We start from the raw sequence: 17,897 nt of genomic DNA, 5'->3' as shown, positions 1-17,897 counted from the left end.
GGGGTGGGAGGGGGGCTTGTTTGTTTTTGGTTCTTGTTGTTTTTTAACTTTTTTTTAAAAAAACCAAGCTAGCAAGTATATCAACCAAAAGGCTACTTCACCAAACATGTATTGTTGAAATATTTGCCTGTAAAAAGAATCTATGAAAATCATAAAATAAATGGGAAGATTTGTGTCATTATGTCAACGGGAGGAAAAGAGAAAAAGAAATAGATGACTGTGGTGGGAATGCTTTTGTAAAGAGGCATTGCATCAAAGGGCAAAGTGGACACACTGAATGAAGATTTGGAAGCCAGTTACGTGGAAAAGTTGGCCACTAAGTTTGATCAAGGCATTATTTACTCAAATTTTTCTTATAAGGAACACAGCAGCATTGCATTCCATCGAGGCATGGACGTTCATCAGAGATATAGTCTTCCAAATGGATTTATTTAGTATGATACAAAAACACCAGAGATTTGCATTGTACCACAACGTGATTCTAAATAGCACATCGGTGATGTGAGACCTGAGATTGAGATGCTCTGAGCTCTGATCTGGCATGTGCCACCTTCTCCTGGTGAGATCAGAGTAACTCATTTAAATCTCTGGGTAAATCATTTTAATATATGTGCTTCCCTGGGGAGTCGTGCCTGCTCATTATCATTATATATATTAATCATACTAGTTTTTATGTTATGCAAGAGTAAGCATTCTGTCTTGGCTCCTTCAGCCTTAAAAAGAAAAAAAATATCTGTATCCGATTTAGGTTGGGGGATTGGATTAATCAGAGTTGAAAGGGCTTTTGAGAAATTTGTGAAAAAGATCCAAAAGTGTGATGTAAATTGTATCAGGTTTGCATACTTAAATGTGTAGACACCTATAAACCCACCTGGGAATGTGAGATCTTTTGCATTATTGGGGTACTTTAACTTTCACATTTTGTGTAGAGATTACTTCTTTCAAGGCCTGCTTAAAACTGAAAAAAAGTGGAGATTATTAGTATTCAGTGAGTTTAAATCATAAAAATCTACATTGAAAAAGTATCCATATTGGTAAGAAGGCTTTATGAAAAGGAGAAACCTCATCTTGATGTAAAAAGTAGTAACTATTGTAATCGTGATGTCACCTTAAATTTGCATCACATCTTTTTACTGAGAGCTCAATGCTTTTGTGTATTTGGTTTCCCCATATTCCAAGGAAGAGGGTGAGGTAGTTATTATTATTATATGGTCTTACATGAAGGTGTCAGGGTGGGGTTCCTCTCACATGGAATTGGTAAACCCTCCCCAACTTTCTCTTGAACTTTCTTTGCAGCAGATGATGCTGAGAAAAAGAGGTGAGAAACATTCCAGAACAACAAGACCAATTTTCAGATTAAGTTGAAAAATAACCAGTTCTCCCATTTCAGCAGCAAACAAGTTCAAGCTTCCTCTCTTATTGCCCCCTCATGTACCCATGCTTCTTCACTCCCTCTTACATGTCCAGCACAGTTCTCTCAGTCCCACCGTTACTAGCCCGCAACTCGTTGTGGTTGAACAAATAGCATGTTTTGGAAACCCAAGCAACCCTTTCGTAACTGGGAACAGAGAGAGAGAGAGTGAGAGCTTGTCAGTCAGTAGAATCCTGCCAGACTCCAGCTCTTGGGGAGCCTAAGGCAGAGAGGACAAAATAAATCCTCCTCTGACACCAAAAGAGAGTGTTCTACTGTAATATTTTTTAAATAGTTGAAAGGCTCCAAGTCAAGGAAAGAAATAGTATAATTCCAATCTTAGGTTCAAGTTCTAAATATACATAGTAAACAACGTAAGGGCAATCGTGGCAAATATAAACTTACATAATGTAAATTGTATCACTTAGGCATGACCAAAAATGTTGATTTCAGATTAAGACTCGATCAAAGATGTGCCCGAAGTAAGGATTTCAACCTTTGCATGCTTCTAAAGAGGGGGAAACCTCATCTCTGAAATGAACACCAAAGGTTCAGGGACTGTATGAAATGTTTAGAGAGCTTTACACCCTTCTCCCCCACCCCTCCACAGTGGAGGGGGAAAACTACTCCTTGACTGCTCCTCCATTTTTAGGGTAAATGAACTGGAAGTCACTCTTGCCCTTTCCAGCTCTAAGTTTTTGTGATTTTACATTAGTCTCCGCAGAACATGTGACACAGCAATCAGTAAAGGGAGCATATCTGACACATCACATAGGTCTTCAAATAATGGGGAATAATTGAGCCATCCTGGCCATTAGATTTCTGTAATTTGAATAACAAAACTAACTCATTATTTCAAAAGCAACCAGTCCAGGATGCAAACCTTTAAAATTCAGGATACAATATAAGCTGGGAATTGTATTTTGGTTTTTAAGGCCTAAAAGTTATATTATTTTAGGACAGAAAAAAAATTAGTATGTGTTATTAAATAAGAATAACAATATGATGATTGTCTCCTTCTTGGAGGGCGGTATTTGACTGAGTTTTAAAGAGAAACACTTCAATCACAAAGTATTTTCATGCTGGTCAAGCCTACAAACCGCCTGTATTTTGACTGAAGTATTATTTTTACTGCAAGATAAGCACCTTTACAAAGCAAATTGAATAAATGATGACAAACTCTCTCTCCTTCCCCCCTTTGCACATAAGTGATTCTAGTATTGCTTTGAGGCATCCCTCAAGTAAAATAACATATAAATAGAATGTGAGAAATCACCACATTTTCTAGACTTCACACTTGGTAAGTATGAAAAACAAAATTTCATTGTGCCTCTACATATTCTCTAATTTTTTCTCCTTCTTAACCTCAGGATTTCATCCAATTCTTTGTTTATTCTGATGAGTGCCCGGAAATGCCTCAAGTCTTTCACTCACTCACATGCTCTGGCCTCCTTCATTAGGTTCAGGTACTTTACTGGCAAAGACTGGTAAATAAGGACAATCATAATGCAGTTTTCATTTCAAATTTCTTTCCATTTTTTTCAAAATGGTAGAAATTCAGAAACAAAACAATGTGGTTAGAAAATTCAGTTGTGCAGTGGTGTCAAAATCATTCAAAGTATAAAATTTACTGCCCTATAATAAATAAAATGACACTGGGAAAAAAAAACAGACTATGAAGTATGAGTTTTAGTTCAAGTCTCAACAAAAAAAAGAAACTAAAGGAATAGTCCATCTGCCAGCCTTCAAGCTTCTTTCAGTTAAAAAATCTTGGGGCTTATTGAAGAGATCTTAAATTAATTTTACACTAAGAGTTTGTGTATAATATCTATGCTCTGAATACAAACCTGTACAATTTCTCCATTCTGACACATGCTTAAGAGACTCTTTCTCAAAAACAGTTATATAAATAGCAAAATAAATTAAATTTTCTTGGAATATGAGTCTATGTTCAAATTTCTTCAATCTGAAGTAGATTGTAAAGTGGAAGCAGTTATAAAGTGGAAGAAATGGATATTTTTACACTATATACAAATAGGTGGCACTAATATCTGTGACTGTGGCTCATTGGCAATACATAATTTTCTTAAATGTTTTAATTATTATTGCACCATTGTGCTTTTTCCAAAAGTTGTTCAAATAGACATCCTTAGGAAGCATTGTCGTCTGCTAAAACATGTAATAGACATTTCAGTACTACTAAACAGTTTATTTACATGATCCAGTTCCAAAGAAATGGCCCACAGAAGATATATGTGTGTGTTTAGTCTGTTTTCTTTTTTTTAATTTCAAGATTCAGCTGAAAAGTCTAAATGTTCTTACTTTGATCAAGGATCATTTCAAGGCATTAGACATACAAAAATATTACTCTTTAATAATTCTCTCAAAAGTAAAGTGCACACTGCATTAAACATGATGTTTAAATGAAGTGACTACTTCAAGTATATATATATATATATACATATATATATATATATTTGTGTGTCTATCTATTTCTCTCTATATATGTATTTGTAAAGTATACATGGTTAATATATATTCTTTTAAGCTCTGTCCCTTATCAAGTTATCTCCGGTTTGGCACAGCACAAATAAGATTATGCCATTCTTTCAAGCTCAGTATCATTGTATATGTAAGCAACAAATTTAATTTATCCTACAAATATTTACCAATATTCAAATACATTTTTCACATACTTCGAATTAACTAAAATATACTTTCTACAAACTAAAATTTTTAGATGAACATGATTTTTTAAAATTCCTATATAGTAATATTAAGCATGCATATTGATAGTTAATAAAAACTACTTGATTTTATGATTACAGAGATTATAACAAACTGTAAATAAGTCATTCCTTGAATGGACACCGTATAAGTGTCACACAGACTCTCAAAGCCATTCTAAATATCCTCACTGAAACTGTTACTGACTAATGTACTACATTTTAAAGCCACATTGAGTTTTCAACTCCTTTCCTGCCAAACTAACTAGAAAGAATTCCTCCCATAACAAAATGCAAGCTCAACTGCAAACCCATCCCTGAAGATTAGAAAAGGAGGATGCATGTCTGAAAATTTAAGAAAAATTCATCTGGGCAGTTAGTGCAATAATTTATTTAGTATAAGTAGATACTTGAAGGTATTTGAGACTTAAATCTTTCCAGCAGAATTCTCTTTCATTACTGTGATCACCTTTCTTGTTACAGTGTTTCAAATTTGGAGTTCCGCTTCTCTCACTTTCTGGTTTTCTATTACAAAATATAATTAGTAAGAGTGTTAAGGGTCAGTTTACAAAAATGCTAAAAGTCTAATTTCTAAGATGTCTTTGAAAATGAATTAATATTTCTAAAACCTCCAAGGTCATCAGTAAGATCTGACTGCTTTAGTTATTTTAAAATTTTAAAGAAATCTCCTGGAAGAGGTGGGGAGGGTTAAAAACATAAAATGTTTCTTCCTAAGTAACTAAATTCATTTAAAGTCTAAAGATAAGTGGCTCTACACTTTAGGCCAAAAGGTCACATTCGAGGATATTTTGTCATGTTTCTGCAGACAAAAGGTAGAAAAATTGTAGTATAAAGGACAAAATCCTGTCAGTATAATAAACTTGGACTCTAGCCAAAATGAAAACTTCTAAAAGCGATTTGCTTTTGAAAAAATAATGCTCTGGCTTAATTTTTTTTTTTTTAGTGGTATTATTTCTAGCATTTTTTTAGTAGGTAATGATTTTAATGGAAGGGATAGAGCTCTTTCCTGGATTTCAAAATTTGTACTGACTTGATACAATGTAACTGATCAGCAATTCAAACTTTGTGACAAACAATAACAAAAATTTACATCAATATCTGCAAATTAAATCTAAAATTATCTGAATTTCCTGTTCAGAGATAAAAGTTTTCCTCATCATATTAGATATCAAAGAATTTTTTAACCTTTAAATAGGAATAAAATGAACTCATACATCCAAGACAGGAAATTTTGAGCTCTTAACACTTAAAAAAAAACTTACCTTGTACAATGGGATTTTTAAAAGTCAAGTTTTTATATACTTTTTGTGTATTTTATTGGTAAGCTTAGAGATTCAAGATTTTTTAAAATAGTGTTACTTCTGGGGTTAAAAAGTAACAACGGTTTGATGATAATTCAAAATAAAATATTTACTTAGCCATTCCAGCCATTAAATTTTAATATAATGGTCAACTTTTTCTAACTTTCCAACAGCCTAATTATTATAATAACAAGTCTGTTAAAGAAAAACTCTATTTGATTCACTTATTAATCTGATAGTGTAATTAACTAAAAAGGAAATCCAAAACCAGTATTCTTAACATTTTATACTTCTTGGATATTCCCTAGGGTATACCTAGTACACAATACTGAACCCACCATGATCTAGGGCATAATTACCTAAAAGAAACAGATGTTTTCAAAAGTAAATGAAACCACATATTTAAACTATGTATTAACCAGATGTCATGGTGGGGGGAAGGAGGGGCAATCTGAATGGTTTCCAATATGATTACATGACAAATTAATTTCTTTTTAATTCCTAATAAGTGATTGTTTTACTTCATTTATGTGGAGATCCGTGATTAATAGTTTGTTTTAAAGATTTCTTTTCAAATGACATGTCAAAATATTGTTTTTTTATAAGTGTATCCAGTTAATGCTCATTAAGTTAGATGCTAGTCAGTAGAACTAAATTATAACCCTCAGCATCTTCAGATACTTTGACCAATTACTACAGGGACTGAAAACACTAAGTCTCTCTTGCCACAGCGCTACTCCCTTCCACCCCCTTCTTTCAGAAGCATATAACTTTGAAATTATTTTGTGGAGCTCAAAATACATTCCCCTTTCATGTAAATCAATGGTTGGTTCGTTAAAACCAAGTGTGAATTGCATGCAATAGAAATCCTATTTTCAGAAAAAAAGGGAAATGTACGATTCAAATCAAAAATGATTGTGATTTAGGATAAAAAATCTTTTTGGATTCCCATTCAGCCTGAGTGCTTGAAAAAGGTATTTTCAAATTCTGGACCTTATAGCCCACTTCTTCTATATAAGTTAGTAATATTAACCTTACTAATGCCACTTAATAAATATGTATTTTGAGAGTAGTAACATGAAACTATTTTCATATGTAACTTTAGGACTGGAAATTATAGACAATTATGGATTTCAGGATTTATAGAAATGCACAAAGGACCCTATGTCACAATTCTACGGTATCATCTGGCACTTGAACGTTTTGAACGTTCTGTCAATTCCTTAGGTCGACCAACAGCACCTCACCCTGACACACCTAACAAGACAGGCATGAAGTTGGGACAATCGCAAAAATTCTGGAAGAGATTTCTATTAATGATTGCACCTATTCAGTCACATTTTAAAATTAAAACTTGAGAATTAAAACCTGGGAACTTTTGAGTTCTCCCCGCAACAAAAGGGATGTATATAAAGCTAATCTTGAACAATCGAATGGCTGCTAATTTGATTGCCGAGAATTCCAGTCATTAGCCAAGCAGTCTTCCAAATTAAGGCATCCGGTCTCCTTCAATTTTCCACTTAAACCAGAACACAGAAGAATAGATTTGACCAATCAACTTAGGATAAAATTACCCATGAAGATGACTTATGGTGGATAGAACAGTAGTTGTAGACTATTGAAAAAACCTGAGCTTCCACTTGATGTTTCATAGATTCACAGATTTTTTAACATTCTTGACCTAGTTTATAGAAGACAGGTGACATTTTTTAAATGTGCACTTAGTATTTTCTATAAGCAAAAATGTTTCCAGCGGAGTAATATAAAGCAATCTAATAATTCTTAAACTCTGAATAGAATTGAATTTAAAAATAAAGATGTAATGTATGATACATGTTTAGTATCTATGTAATATATAATCACAATTAAAAAGCACACAAGAAATTCTCAGTTCATATAATTTATTGCAGTTAGCACACAGTTTAAAAATTCACCAACACACCAATAGTACAAAACTAAACAGCATTATAAGTTATACCCCCCTCAGGAAAATAAAACATACTATGATTGTCAAAGCTAGATGTCAGTCTAAGTTTTAGAACAAAGGAAGAATGTGAAACTAATAAAAAGTAAAAGCAATCACTCACAATGACCACAAAAAGAAATTCCAAAAGAAAGTCCGTTTTCTCACAGACATTGATTGTCTTCTCTAAATTAATAAAAATTATTTTAACATAAACTGTATTTAAAAAAACTAGAAACTCTTCAAGTAACTAAAGATAATGCTCCAAGGCCATTTTCACAGCTTTTTTTGTTTGTTTGTTTGCTTTAAATGCCATTACAGCCAAATTAACACACATTTGACCAAATATTTCCAAAACAGTCCAGCAACACACAATGGAGTTTTCCATTCAGTATCTTAAGCACAAAAATAGGCTATGTTTACAGTAGTTAAGGCGATCAAATTTTAAACAAAAGCAATTAAAAAAAAAAAGGGAAAAACAGCAAACGTTTTCCATGCTACTCCCATAGACCTTATTTGTAAGTGCAAGACAGGAAAACAAACACTGTGCAAAATGCTTTTGCCCTGTGTACTGGTCATTAAAACCACACGTTGGGCTGCAGCCTCTGCTGCCGAGATACACATAGTCTACTAACCCCCTTCCCCATGTCAATCAAGGCAGTCCAGTCCTTTCAGCCTGGGGCTTTTTCAGTCCATAGAATCTTTTCATGAGTGGGGGGGGGGGTGGGGGGGTGAAGGAGCAGGGAAGGGAGGGAGGAAAGGAGGAAGGAGAGAAAAAGAAAAGGGGAGCAAAAAAAAAAAAAAGAATGACCTATTGTCAATTTGTGCAGTAGTTATTCTAAAAATGCTCAACTGGGTAAATGTGTACACCTAAACTTTGAGCTGGCATGGGTTTTGTGCAATTAGAAGTTTGTTATAAATGCACACTGCACATGCAAAATCTTTAAGCCGTTTGTAAACATTTATATTTTCCTTGTTATGTAGCGAAGTTATCAATTTGCAGCTTAAGTTTTTATTCAGCTTAACAGTTTCAACTTAAAGACAGTGGGAAGTCAATTTAAATTATATAAAATAAAAAAAAACAGTGCATTTATGATCTTCATAACACCAGGTTTTTTCCAATGGTGCTATTTTTCTAAGGAAATTAAATAATTTTAAACTCACTCGTTAAAGTTATACAATGCAAACAAAGACAAAAAATATACTGAAACTCATGCATTTCTGTAGCGTTAATATTTACTTTTCAAGACTCAACTAAGAGCATCAACACAACCTGTCAAGTTCTTTGACACCCCCCCCAGCCCATGTAATCAATTACAGTATACAATAACAGTAATTCACATTTTCAACACACAGTTCAACACTGCTGAAGCTGCAATATCCTTTTTCATCTCAAGCAAACCTTCACAAAGACAGCGTCCCAGTGATCCCAGTGTACTTTCAGAATTTCTCTCATTGGGAACCGTCAGAAAACCAGAAGTTGCCACAGAAAGTTTTAAGTCAACTGCTTGTTTAAAAATAGATAATCCAGCATTTCAGAAATTTTCCATTTGGGTCTAAAAGCATTCAGGTTTCCAACAGCCAGCAAAGATTCATGCAATTTGAGACATATAAAGAAGCTAATAAAACGGGAGGGAATTTCTATTAAAAAAAAAGTGAAAAAACAGAGTTCAAAAGACAATGCAGTGTTGACAAAATTAAGCCATATGAAAGCATTTTGATAGGACAATTTGTTTCAAAGGTTTATTGGCTTACTTCTACCCCCTTGAAAGAAAAACACCTCTATTCTCTGACTTGCTCTAAAGTTTCTTTTATCAAAATGCTAAATTAGTGAGATTCTCATGCTATTCTAAAGTGCAAAAACAAGTTAATATCCCAACTTTTTAGTTCCAGGAAACAAGACTGCTTTTAGACCGTACCACAACTATATAGAGATCTATTTATATATATGTATAGATATATTATTTATATATGTATATATATATATAAAATTATTTCCAAAGTTCTTGAGAGCTATCTTCTAAGGTCCAGTCTCTGACAGTGGGCAAGCTCAGGGCTTCGCTTTTGACAGACAAGGAGTTCACCAACTCACAGTGGAACTTGCGGATGTGTCTGTACAGGTCTCCGGACTGCGTGAACCTGCGTTCACACCACTTGCAGGCGTGCGGCTTCTCGCGGGTGTGCACCACGGCGTGGCGGCTCAGGTTGTGGGAGTACTGGAAACTCTTGCCGCACTGGGTGCACGTGTAGGGCTTCTCGCCCGAGTGAGTCCTCTCGTGGCGCTTCAGGGTGTACATGCAAGAGAAAGTCTTGCCGCACAGCGAGCAGGTGGGGACGTTGACGTCGGCGGCCGGTTTGCTGCGGAGGCCGTCCTGCTCGCGGAAGTGCGTGCTGAGGTGGATCTGCAGGATGTGCGGGCTGGGGAAGACCTTGTTGCACAGGGGGCACATGAAAATTTGGCCGGCAGGGCTCAGGATGTTGGAGACGTAGGGCAGCAGGCTGCTCTCCATGCCCCCCTCCACCTGGACCCGCTCGTTCTCTGGGGTCATCATCTCATCGTCACTGGCTTTGTCCTCCCGCTCGAGCTCCCTCAAGACCGAGTCCTCCCTCAGAGGAGCCAGATGGGCCGGCTCATACTGTACCCTGTTATTAGTGCTCACACTTTCTTTCACAGTGCTATGTTCCATGTCATAGTCATTAGTGCCAACATCACTCTCATCACAGGAGGCCTCTTTCTCCACCTTCACCTGCACCAGGTTGCTTCTCAGCACGTCCTGTGAAGAGAAATAAGAGCTGTTCAGATTTTCAACTCCTGAAAGGCTGGACTTGACAGACAGGTCCAGCACACAGTCAACATCTGCTGAATCCCTCACGGAGGTGACAGACCTCTGGGACAAAGACTCTGTTGAGCTGCAGGGGCTGGCTACTGTTTTTCCAGCTGCTGTGGCGTGTGGCTCTGCCTCTCCGCCAGCCTGGGGGATGCCTGCTGAGTCTGAGGGCAATCGCATCCACATGTTCCCAGGCTCGGCCGCCAAGTCCCTTTTGCTGGGCAGGATATTCAATTTTTCATCTTCTCCTTCATCTTCATCACTGGGCAAATCCCCCGCAATGTGGCTGCTGCCATCGGAGAGACTCTCGACTTTGTCTGAACAACTTGAAGCGTCTTCTTCTTTTTTGGTGCTATCTGCCTCTGTAGTGGCTTTCTCTTTCAGCTTTTTTTTGCAGACTTTGACAATGTCATACATGTGGAGATAACTGGCAGCTGCTAGCACGTCTTCAATGGGCAAGTCTTTGAACTGGAGTTTCCCTTCATACATGAATTCAAGAAGTAGAGCGAAAGCTGGGGCTGTAACAATGTCGCTGTTCAGATGAACAATGTCTCTTTTGTCCAGCTGGTCCTTGTAAAAGAGGTGGAAATACATGCTGCATGAAGCCAGTACAGCTCGGTGTGCTCGGAACTGGGCATCTCCCACCAGAACAGTGCAGTCACAAAGAAAACCCTGATGTCTCTGCTCACTCAGACACTGCAGCAAATGTCTACTGTGGTCTGGAAACTCCATACTGTCTTCATAACCTGGGAAGAGAGAAATTTCTCATGAGAGCCTGGTCAGGAACAACTTTGCAACCGTCTAGTGCATATATATATATATATATATATATATATATATATCAAAAAGCTTGGGCCACAGAGGTACATGCCCCTGAATTTTTAAAAAGGCTTTTTTTTTTTACTCAAGAGCAACCAAATCACACACACACACAAAAAAAAACCTAAAGCCTACTTGGGAGAAGAAAAAATGTATACTTTCCAAACTTCCTTATCCCAGCCAGAGAGCCTCTGATACATCTCCATCTTCCTTGAACTTTCAGTCAAGTTTTAAAAGTCTTAATTTCTACACAATCTCTTACTGAGAACAAGAATTTAGATTTCTTTCAGAGGAATTTAATTAACTCCACTCATCAAATTATGTCCTATAAAGTCTACTATTTGTATTTCTTTTGCTTTAATTTTCAAAGGGAACAACTCGTATTATGAACAAAGAAAAGTCCCAAACACATTATGGAAGATTTAGAAAACTTGTGCAGCCATCCTTTTTATTTTACCACTTTTGATACTTGACTGCACGTAGGAAGCACAACTTAAATACACACATTTGGCTGCATCAAGAAAAAATGAAATCACATAATTAGCCCAGAAATTAGCAAACAATTTACTTTTTAAGTCAGAGTGTTACAACAACAAAAAACCCTGTGTATAAAAACAGATGTTAATGCCTTAAGATTTGCAGGTATAGCACACATGTATGAGATCAGAAGGAAGTACACCAACAGATGGAAAAGATCATCTTTACTATGAACAAATCCAAATATTTTTTAATGAATTGAGAAAAAAATGGTTACATTTCTTTGCAAAATCTGTACATCTAGAATATTAATAACCAGGAGAGCTTTATTTAACTCTGAAGATTCTCACCTAAACTTTTATCCGTTGCAAAGCAAAATGAGTTCCATATTAAAATTAATTGAAACTTTTAAATAAAGGCATAAGATGCTCAAATGAAACTCAAAAGCTTTACAGGTTCAACAAACCCCCAAAAAAAACATGATAGAAAAAGAGAAGCTATTTTTTTTCTTCTGACTCTGCCTTACCTCAATCAACAGAAAATACTTTGTTTCAACATAACTTGATATATTTTGGTTTCCCACTAGCTTTTATTCTTTCAAATCTGCATTGATGCCCTTGTTTTCTGGTGAGGGAGGGTGAAATGGAGAGAGAAGGAAGGCGAAAATATACAAAGGGTCAAAATTCAACTGCAAAGTTCAACTCCTCAAAAAATAATGAAAACCTGACTTCCCCTTTCCGAAGCGAGGTTCCACACGCTCCATCTCAGAAAGTACATTTTGAGAATGCACACTTATTTATTCAATATTTAGCAATTACTTCCCGCTGCTTCTACACTTTGCCCAAGATGGACTAAAACTTTCATCCTAAACCCAAATATATCCTACAAGATGCCACTGCTAGAATAAACCAAGATTTACAATACAATCACTTTAAGTGCCCCACAGCTAACATCAATCCTAATCCTTGAGAGGGCTAAAAATAAAGATTGGAGGGCAGCTCACAAGGTAGCTGTGATCAAATTAGGAGGCTGAGAGGACAGAGAGGGACGAAGAAGGAAGCTTATAAACATCTGATCCAGCTGACTGTGGCCATATGGCAGCTGCTGCCCAGATAAAGAGATTAAGAATAGAGGAGTGCGATTACAGCTGTCTGGCCAATTCAGGCAGCTCAAATCTACAAGTTCTAAATTAGTCGCTAACACAAAAACTCCTGCAAATAATTATTGTTATGCTGAAATAAAAGATCTCTTAAATATATATTTGAAAGAGAAATGAGGAAACCAGTCAAACTATTCTCCTGGGGACAAAAGTTTGTTGTTTTTTTTTTTTTTTCCTTCTTAAAAAACCTTCGGTTTCAAAAGCACTACAGCTGTATGTTTCAGTAGTGCTGCTGAATGTTTTGAAGAATAAAGTTTCACAGTGGAATTAATTACACAACAATCTAGCTTCTTAACTAGAATAATCTTCTCATGTAAGTTTGAATGCTGGATTCCAGACAGTTTACTATTTCTTCCCCTCAAAGCAAAAAGAATCTAAATAGCAGCAAACAACAACAAAAAAGCATTTTAATCCAAAGTGATTTCAAAAAGCAATTATCTCAAAGCCTTAACATTTCTAAACTTCAAATATTTCTATGTATTAAAGTTATTTATTTGCTCAAGTAAAAGGGAGAAAAATTAAAACTAAACAAGTCCAAGATTTTCAACTCCAGTAAGATGCTCATTTAATACTCAATTTCATATATTATTCCTAAACTTGGTTAGAAAAGTAATGTGATTTTTTTTTAAATTAAATAAACAAAACACCAAAACAGAAATATGCTCAATCTAATCTCTTGCTACTCCTACCTTTAGGACACATAAACCTGATTAAGTCCTTTCCTCTGAGTCTTGCTGGCTCCAGGTCTGTTACATCGGTGGAAAAAAAGCAGACTAAGAGAGACAGATGCAAAGTGGAGATGATGTTAGAGAGGAATGAGATACCTTCTCCACCACAGATCCGCACACACTAACTCCCTGTCTGTGTGTTAGAATAAAAGGCTGAGGGATGGCAGGCTGTCAGCTGCTCTGACATCATGTTCAGATGGAAATGCTACCTCCAGCTGTGCTCCTTTTAATGCCATATGCTACTCCTCTACACTCCTGCCACCAGCTTTTTCTTAGGAGAACTTTTCTCTTCTGTTAGTATAAACAAAATACTTCAAAGTCTCCCTTTTTTCCCCAAACTTTCTAACAGAAGAAATTGAAAAACTCAGCATATGGAGTTCTACTGTATTTATGGAATAGCAACACTTCTGTCTTAAGTTGGTGGACTGGCTTACATACTGACAGCACACTCAAGCCACGGTGCTATTCAGGAAATCCAGATTCACTTTTATTCAACTCCAACATTTAGTTTCAAAGGCAGTTTAAGGATATTTTTAAACCAACCCATTTGACATTTCCAGTCCTATTTCAACATTAATACGGCGCTTTCATTTTTTTTTTTTCTGCTGAGATGATATACATGTTTCAGAATGTTGGAAGAACTATTACTTCAACCTGGTTCACCTTATTATTTCATTCTTATTCAACTGCTAATCTATCTACAACTACCTTCTCAGTAAAATTTCTCACACTGCCAGTTCATGCAAATATCAATTCTCGGTATCAACAAGCTGAAACTATACTTTCTGAAATCCTGGAAAGTACTTCAGTTCAATGAGAAATTAATAAACTGATACAACCTGCTACAGTCACTTAAAATGAATGCCGCACCTGCATATCTGATCTGACTTTCTGCTCAGAAAAAAAAAAGAACTTTGTCTTCCCCTTGATCTGTGTCCCATAACAAAAAAAAAAAAAAAAAAAAAAAAAAATTGGGGGGGGTGGAGGGAGGTCACTCTGTAATGCTCATGGATCACAAGAAGTCTCTCCGAGACGAAGGGGAGGAGGGGAGAAGTCGGGTCTAGTCAGTTTGGGAACTTTGTAGCTAGACTTTGTGGGTCTTTAACTCATGGCTGATGAAACTGTAACGCAAGCCGCACCAGGCTGACCGGTGCCCCGCGAGGTGCTGCGACATCTGGGAAAGTCAAATGCATTTTCCACAGACTCCTGGGGCAGTGAAGAGGAGAAAAGGAGCTGGGGCCAGAGGCGCAAGCGTCCCAGCCCTGATGCTAGCCGTTCCCTCCTCAGGAGAAGCCGTGGCACAGTTCAAGAGTAACAAAACCCAACGCCTCTGTCCTGTCCTGTCCTCACTCTCTCCAAGTCACCAATCTAACTTTCTCTAAGTTCTGGATGAATGACATAATTACGATGCCTATTTCAGGAGGCACTTTGGAAATAAATTCCGTCTCAGCCACACAATCTATTCTCCACAAACGTGCTCGCCCCATTCCAATATACCCGACATTAATCACCCCATTTACTCAGTGGGGTGGGGGGTGAGTGACAGTTTAATGAGTCCCAAGCACCGCAATGGGCCAGCGACTCCCACTCCACAAATCAATCCCTTCAGGTCTGGCTACCGCGGGTCCAGGGAGGTTTTGTGAGGTTGGATTTTTGTTTTTCAAAGAGGTGCGGGGCGGGGTGGGGGGCGCGGAGCGGGGAAGGGGCAGAAATGCAAATCTCTACGCAGCTCGCCGCGCATAAAGCTCTCGGGGAAAGAGGAAGGTTAAACCACAGGGAAGGAGGTGGAGGGCGTAGAGCCGGTGCAGCAGGAAAACACCTCAAACAACAGACGAGAAAACAGACCCGGGTCACAGCAACAACAAAAGAAAAGTCGTAAGAAGCAGCCAGGGGGAGGAGGGTGGCTGCTACCGCTTCCCCGACGCCCCAGCGCGCGAACCCCCGGGGCCTCCCGGCAACTGCACCGCCCGGGAGCGCCCCTCCCCGCGCCCCCTCCCCCGGGCGCCGCTGCAGCTGCACCGGTCCCCGGAGCCGCGGCCGTCCCGGGCGCTCCCGCAGCTGCGGCGGCTCCCAAGCCCCCTCCCCCCGCCCGCCGCCCTCCGCACCCGGGAGGCGCCGCCGCAGCTGCACCGGCCGGGCGCCCGCCCCGCTCCGCAGCTGCACCGGCCGGGGCGGGGGGGCGCGGAGCCGGCGAGCCCGCGCCCGCCGACCCCGCAGCTGCGGCGGCCCCGTCCCGGCGCCCGGGCCTCCCCAGCTGCGCCGCCCCCGCGCCCGCGGCGCCAACCGCACAAACTAACTCCACTCGCGGGGCGCCCGGCCCGCCCCCCGCCCCCCGCCCGCTCCGCCCCGCCGGCCGGGGCCGCACAGCTGGCGCCCCTCGCCGCAGGGGCCGGGCGCGGCGGGGCCGGGTCAGGGGCCGGGGGCCGGCGCCGGGACTCACACGGAGCGGCCCTAAGTCGCCGCGTCCCCGCCGCCGCGTCCTCCGCGCCGCCTCCCGGCCGCCGCCGCCGGACTTGGTGGGCTTCCTCCTCCTCCGGCCCCCCGCCCGGCCCCCCGCCCCCCGAGCCCGGCTCCGTCGCCCGCCCCCCGCCCCTCCCTCCCGCCCGCCCGCCCCCGCTGGCAGACGGAGGAGCGCGGCGGAGCGAAGAGGGCCCCACTCTCAACGGCTCCCCATGGCAGCAGCCCAGCGGCGGCCGCAGCCTGCCAGACACAGCGAGGGAGCGAGCGAGGGAGCGAGCGCGGAGCCGCCGGGCCGGCGGGGGGGAGGGGGAGGGGCGGGGAGGGGCGGGCGGACGCACCACGCACGCACGCGGCGGCGCTGGCCAGATGTTCCCCCACACACACTCAGTCCGCCCCTCTCCCCCGGCCCCCGCTTCCCCGGCGCTAGCCTCCTGCGATTGACCGAAAGCGGCTGGACCGGCGCTCCCGCCCGCCCCCAGCCCGCAGTGTCCTCCAATAGGAGCGCGCCTTTTCAGGAGGGCGGAGGGAGTGGCGGGCACTGGCTTGACTGACGGGGGAGCCCAGCCAATGCACGAGGCGATGCGGAGCGGCCTCTCGCGCGTGCCTATCACAAGCGAAAGCTGTTGGGGTGGGCGGGGCCCGGGCGGGCGGGCGGGGGCCGGCGGCGGGCGGCGCGGGGCGGAGTCCGGGGCGCGGCGGCGGCGGTGGCAGCGGCGCCCCTCTGGGTGACTTGGCCGTGAGAAAGTGAAAGGAGCCCGCGGGCGGCGGCGACAGCTGCGCTGGGAGGGGCCTCCGGCCCGGCCCGGCGGCCTCGCGCGCTCTCGGGGTGCGGACCGAGCCCCTCGGCGCGCGCCGGGACGGTCCCGCGTGCACTTGCCGGCGCGCGGGCTTCGGCTGCCCGGCGAGGCAGGTGTCCCCGCGGGCGGCCGGGCGGCCGGGCCTGCGGCGGGGTCCGCTCCGGGCCGCCCTCCCCGGGGCGCCGGCGCCGCGCGCTCCCGCCCGGGCGCCCGGCGTGGGGCCGGGGAGGCTCTGGCGCGGGCCGGCGGCGGCCGGGCCCCGGGAGCCCCGGGGGCCCCGGGGGCGGCGGGGTGCGCCGGCTCCGGCAGGCGGTGTTTCGGGGCGTCGGCCCCCCCAGGTCGGCCTGTCGCCCGCAGAGCGGGGCGCGGGTCCCCCTCGCGGCGCCCGCGTCACGTGCCAGTTGCGAGGAAAGACTTTCGCGATGAACCTGCGCTCACCGCTGTGGAAACCCGCCGCCCCTGAGAAACTGGAGGTCTTGTTCTTGTTCGGCGGGCAAGAGTTACCTGCAAAAAGTTGAGTAGGAAGTGTGAAAACGTTCGAGGAAATAAAGTAGAAAGTTGCAGAGCGAGGAAGTCAGTGCACTGGTAATTGTCAAGCAAAATGCGTTTGCTTTTTGCTAACTGAAGCAGGACTGGCAAGACTTGCCAGCCAACTTCCAGGGAGAAAGTTTTCTGGTTTTTGTTTTTACTTTTTTTTTTTTTTTACTGGGCAAAATGTACTTCCACTTTGTTCCAGGTCAAATGGGTAAACGAAGATGAAAGTATTGTGTGGGCAAATCAGGCAATTGCTACTGGATTACTAATGAAGTTAAAAGAGGAGCACATAAAATTCCTGGAACTGAAATACTATTGCAATATCCTGTCTGCTCTTTTCTCAACCTTTTCATAGCCCCTCGTGATGGAAGGCTGAGGTCAAGGACATCTAGAATTTTATCCCATGAACTATGTGGTATCTCTGCTTTTGATGAATTCTAGATCTTCCAGATGTTGGTAGAAGGCCCAATCAGTTTGACCAAGTTTCTAACTTGCTACTTGATCAGTTTCAAGTTACAGAAATTTATAAATGTTCTTAATAGATAAAATACACTACTTTAAAAAAAAAGTAAAAAGAAGTATTTGCTTTGCCAACAAGCTCAGGATGGAAATGGTGAATAAGAAATTTTCACACTCTCAATAGTTCGAAAGTTCAAAAAATAAGGAAAACAAC

General features: G+C 41.6%; 1 protein-coding gene across 2 annotated transcripts; it reads right to left on the bottom strand.

Moving 5' to 3' along the window:
• Positions 1-7,343: 7,343 nt before the first annotated feature.
• ZBTB18 (zinc finger and BTB domain containing 18) lies at positions 7,344-15,925 on the bottom strand. Of its 2 annotated transcripts, XM_037510303.2 has the most exons (3): positions 15,874-15,925; positions 13,395-13,478; positions 7,344-10,996 (listed from the first exon to the last, which is right to left on the bottom strand). In XM_037510303.2, exons 2-3 carry the CDS (start codon positions 13,405-13,407, stop codon positions 9,414-9,416), a joined length of 1,596 nt encoding a protein of 531 aa, XP_037366200.1. In that variant the 5' UTR covers positions 13,408-13,478; positions 15,874-15,925; the 3' UTR covers positions 7,344-9,413. The 2 variants fall into 2 exon arrangements, with proteins under 2 accessions (XP_037366200.1, XP_037366201.1); XM_037510304.2 differs by lacking the exon at positions 13,395-13,478.
• Between the last annotated feature and the right edge of the window lie 1,972 nt (positions 15,926-17,897).

The sequence above is a fragment of the Talpa occidentalis genome, unplaced genomic scaffold (genome assembly GCF_014898055.3).
Source record: "Talpa occidentalis isolate TD23 unplaced genomic scaffold, MPIMG_talOcc4v2.1 talOcc4.14, whole genome shotgun sequence".
Classification (NCBI taxonomy): domain Eukaryota; kingdom Metazoa; phylum Chordata; class Mammalia; order Eulipotyphla; family Talpidae; genus Talpa; species Talpa occidentalis.
This window is presented reverse-complemented; position numbering and strand designations above follow the sequence as displayed.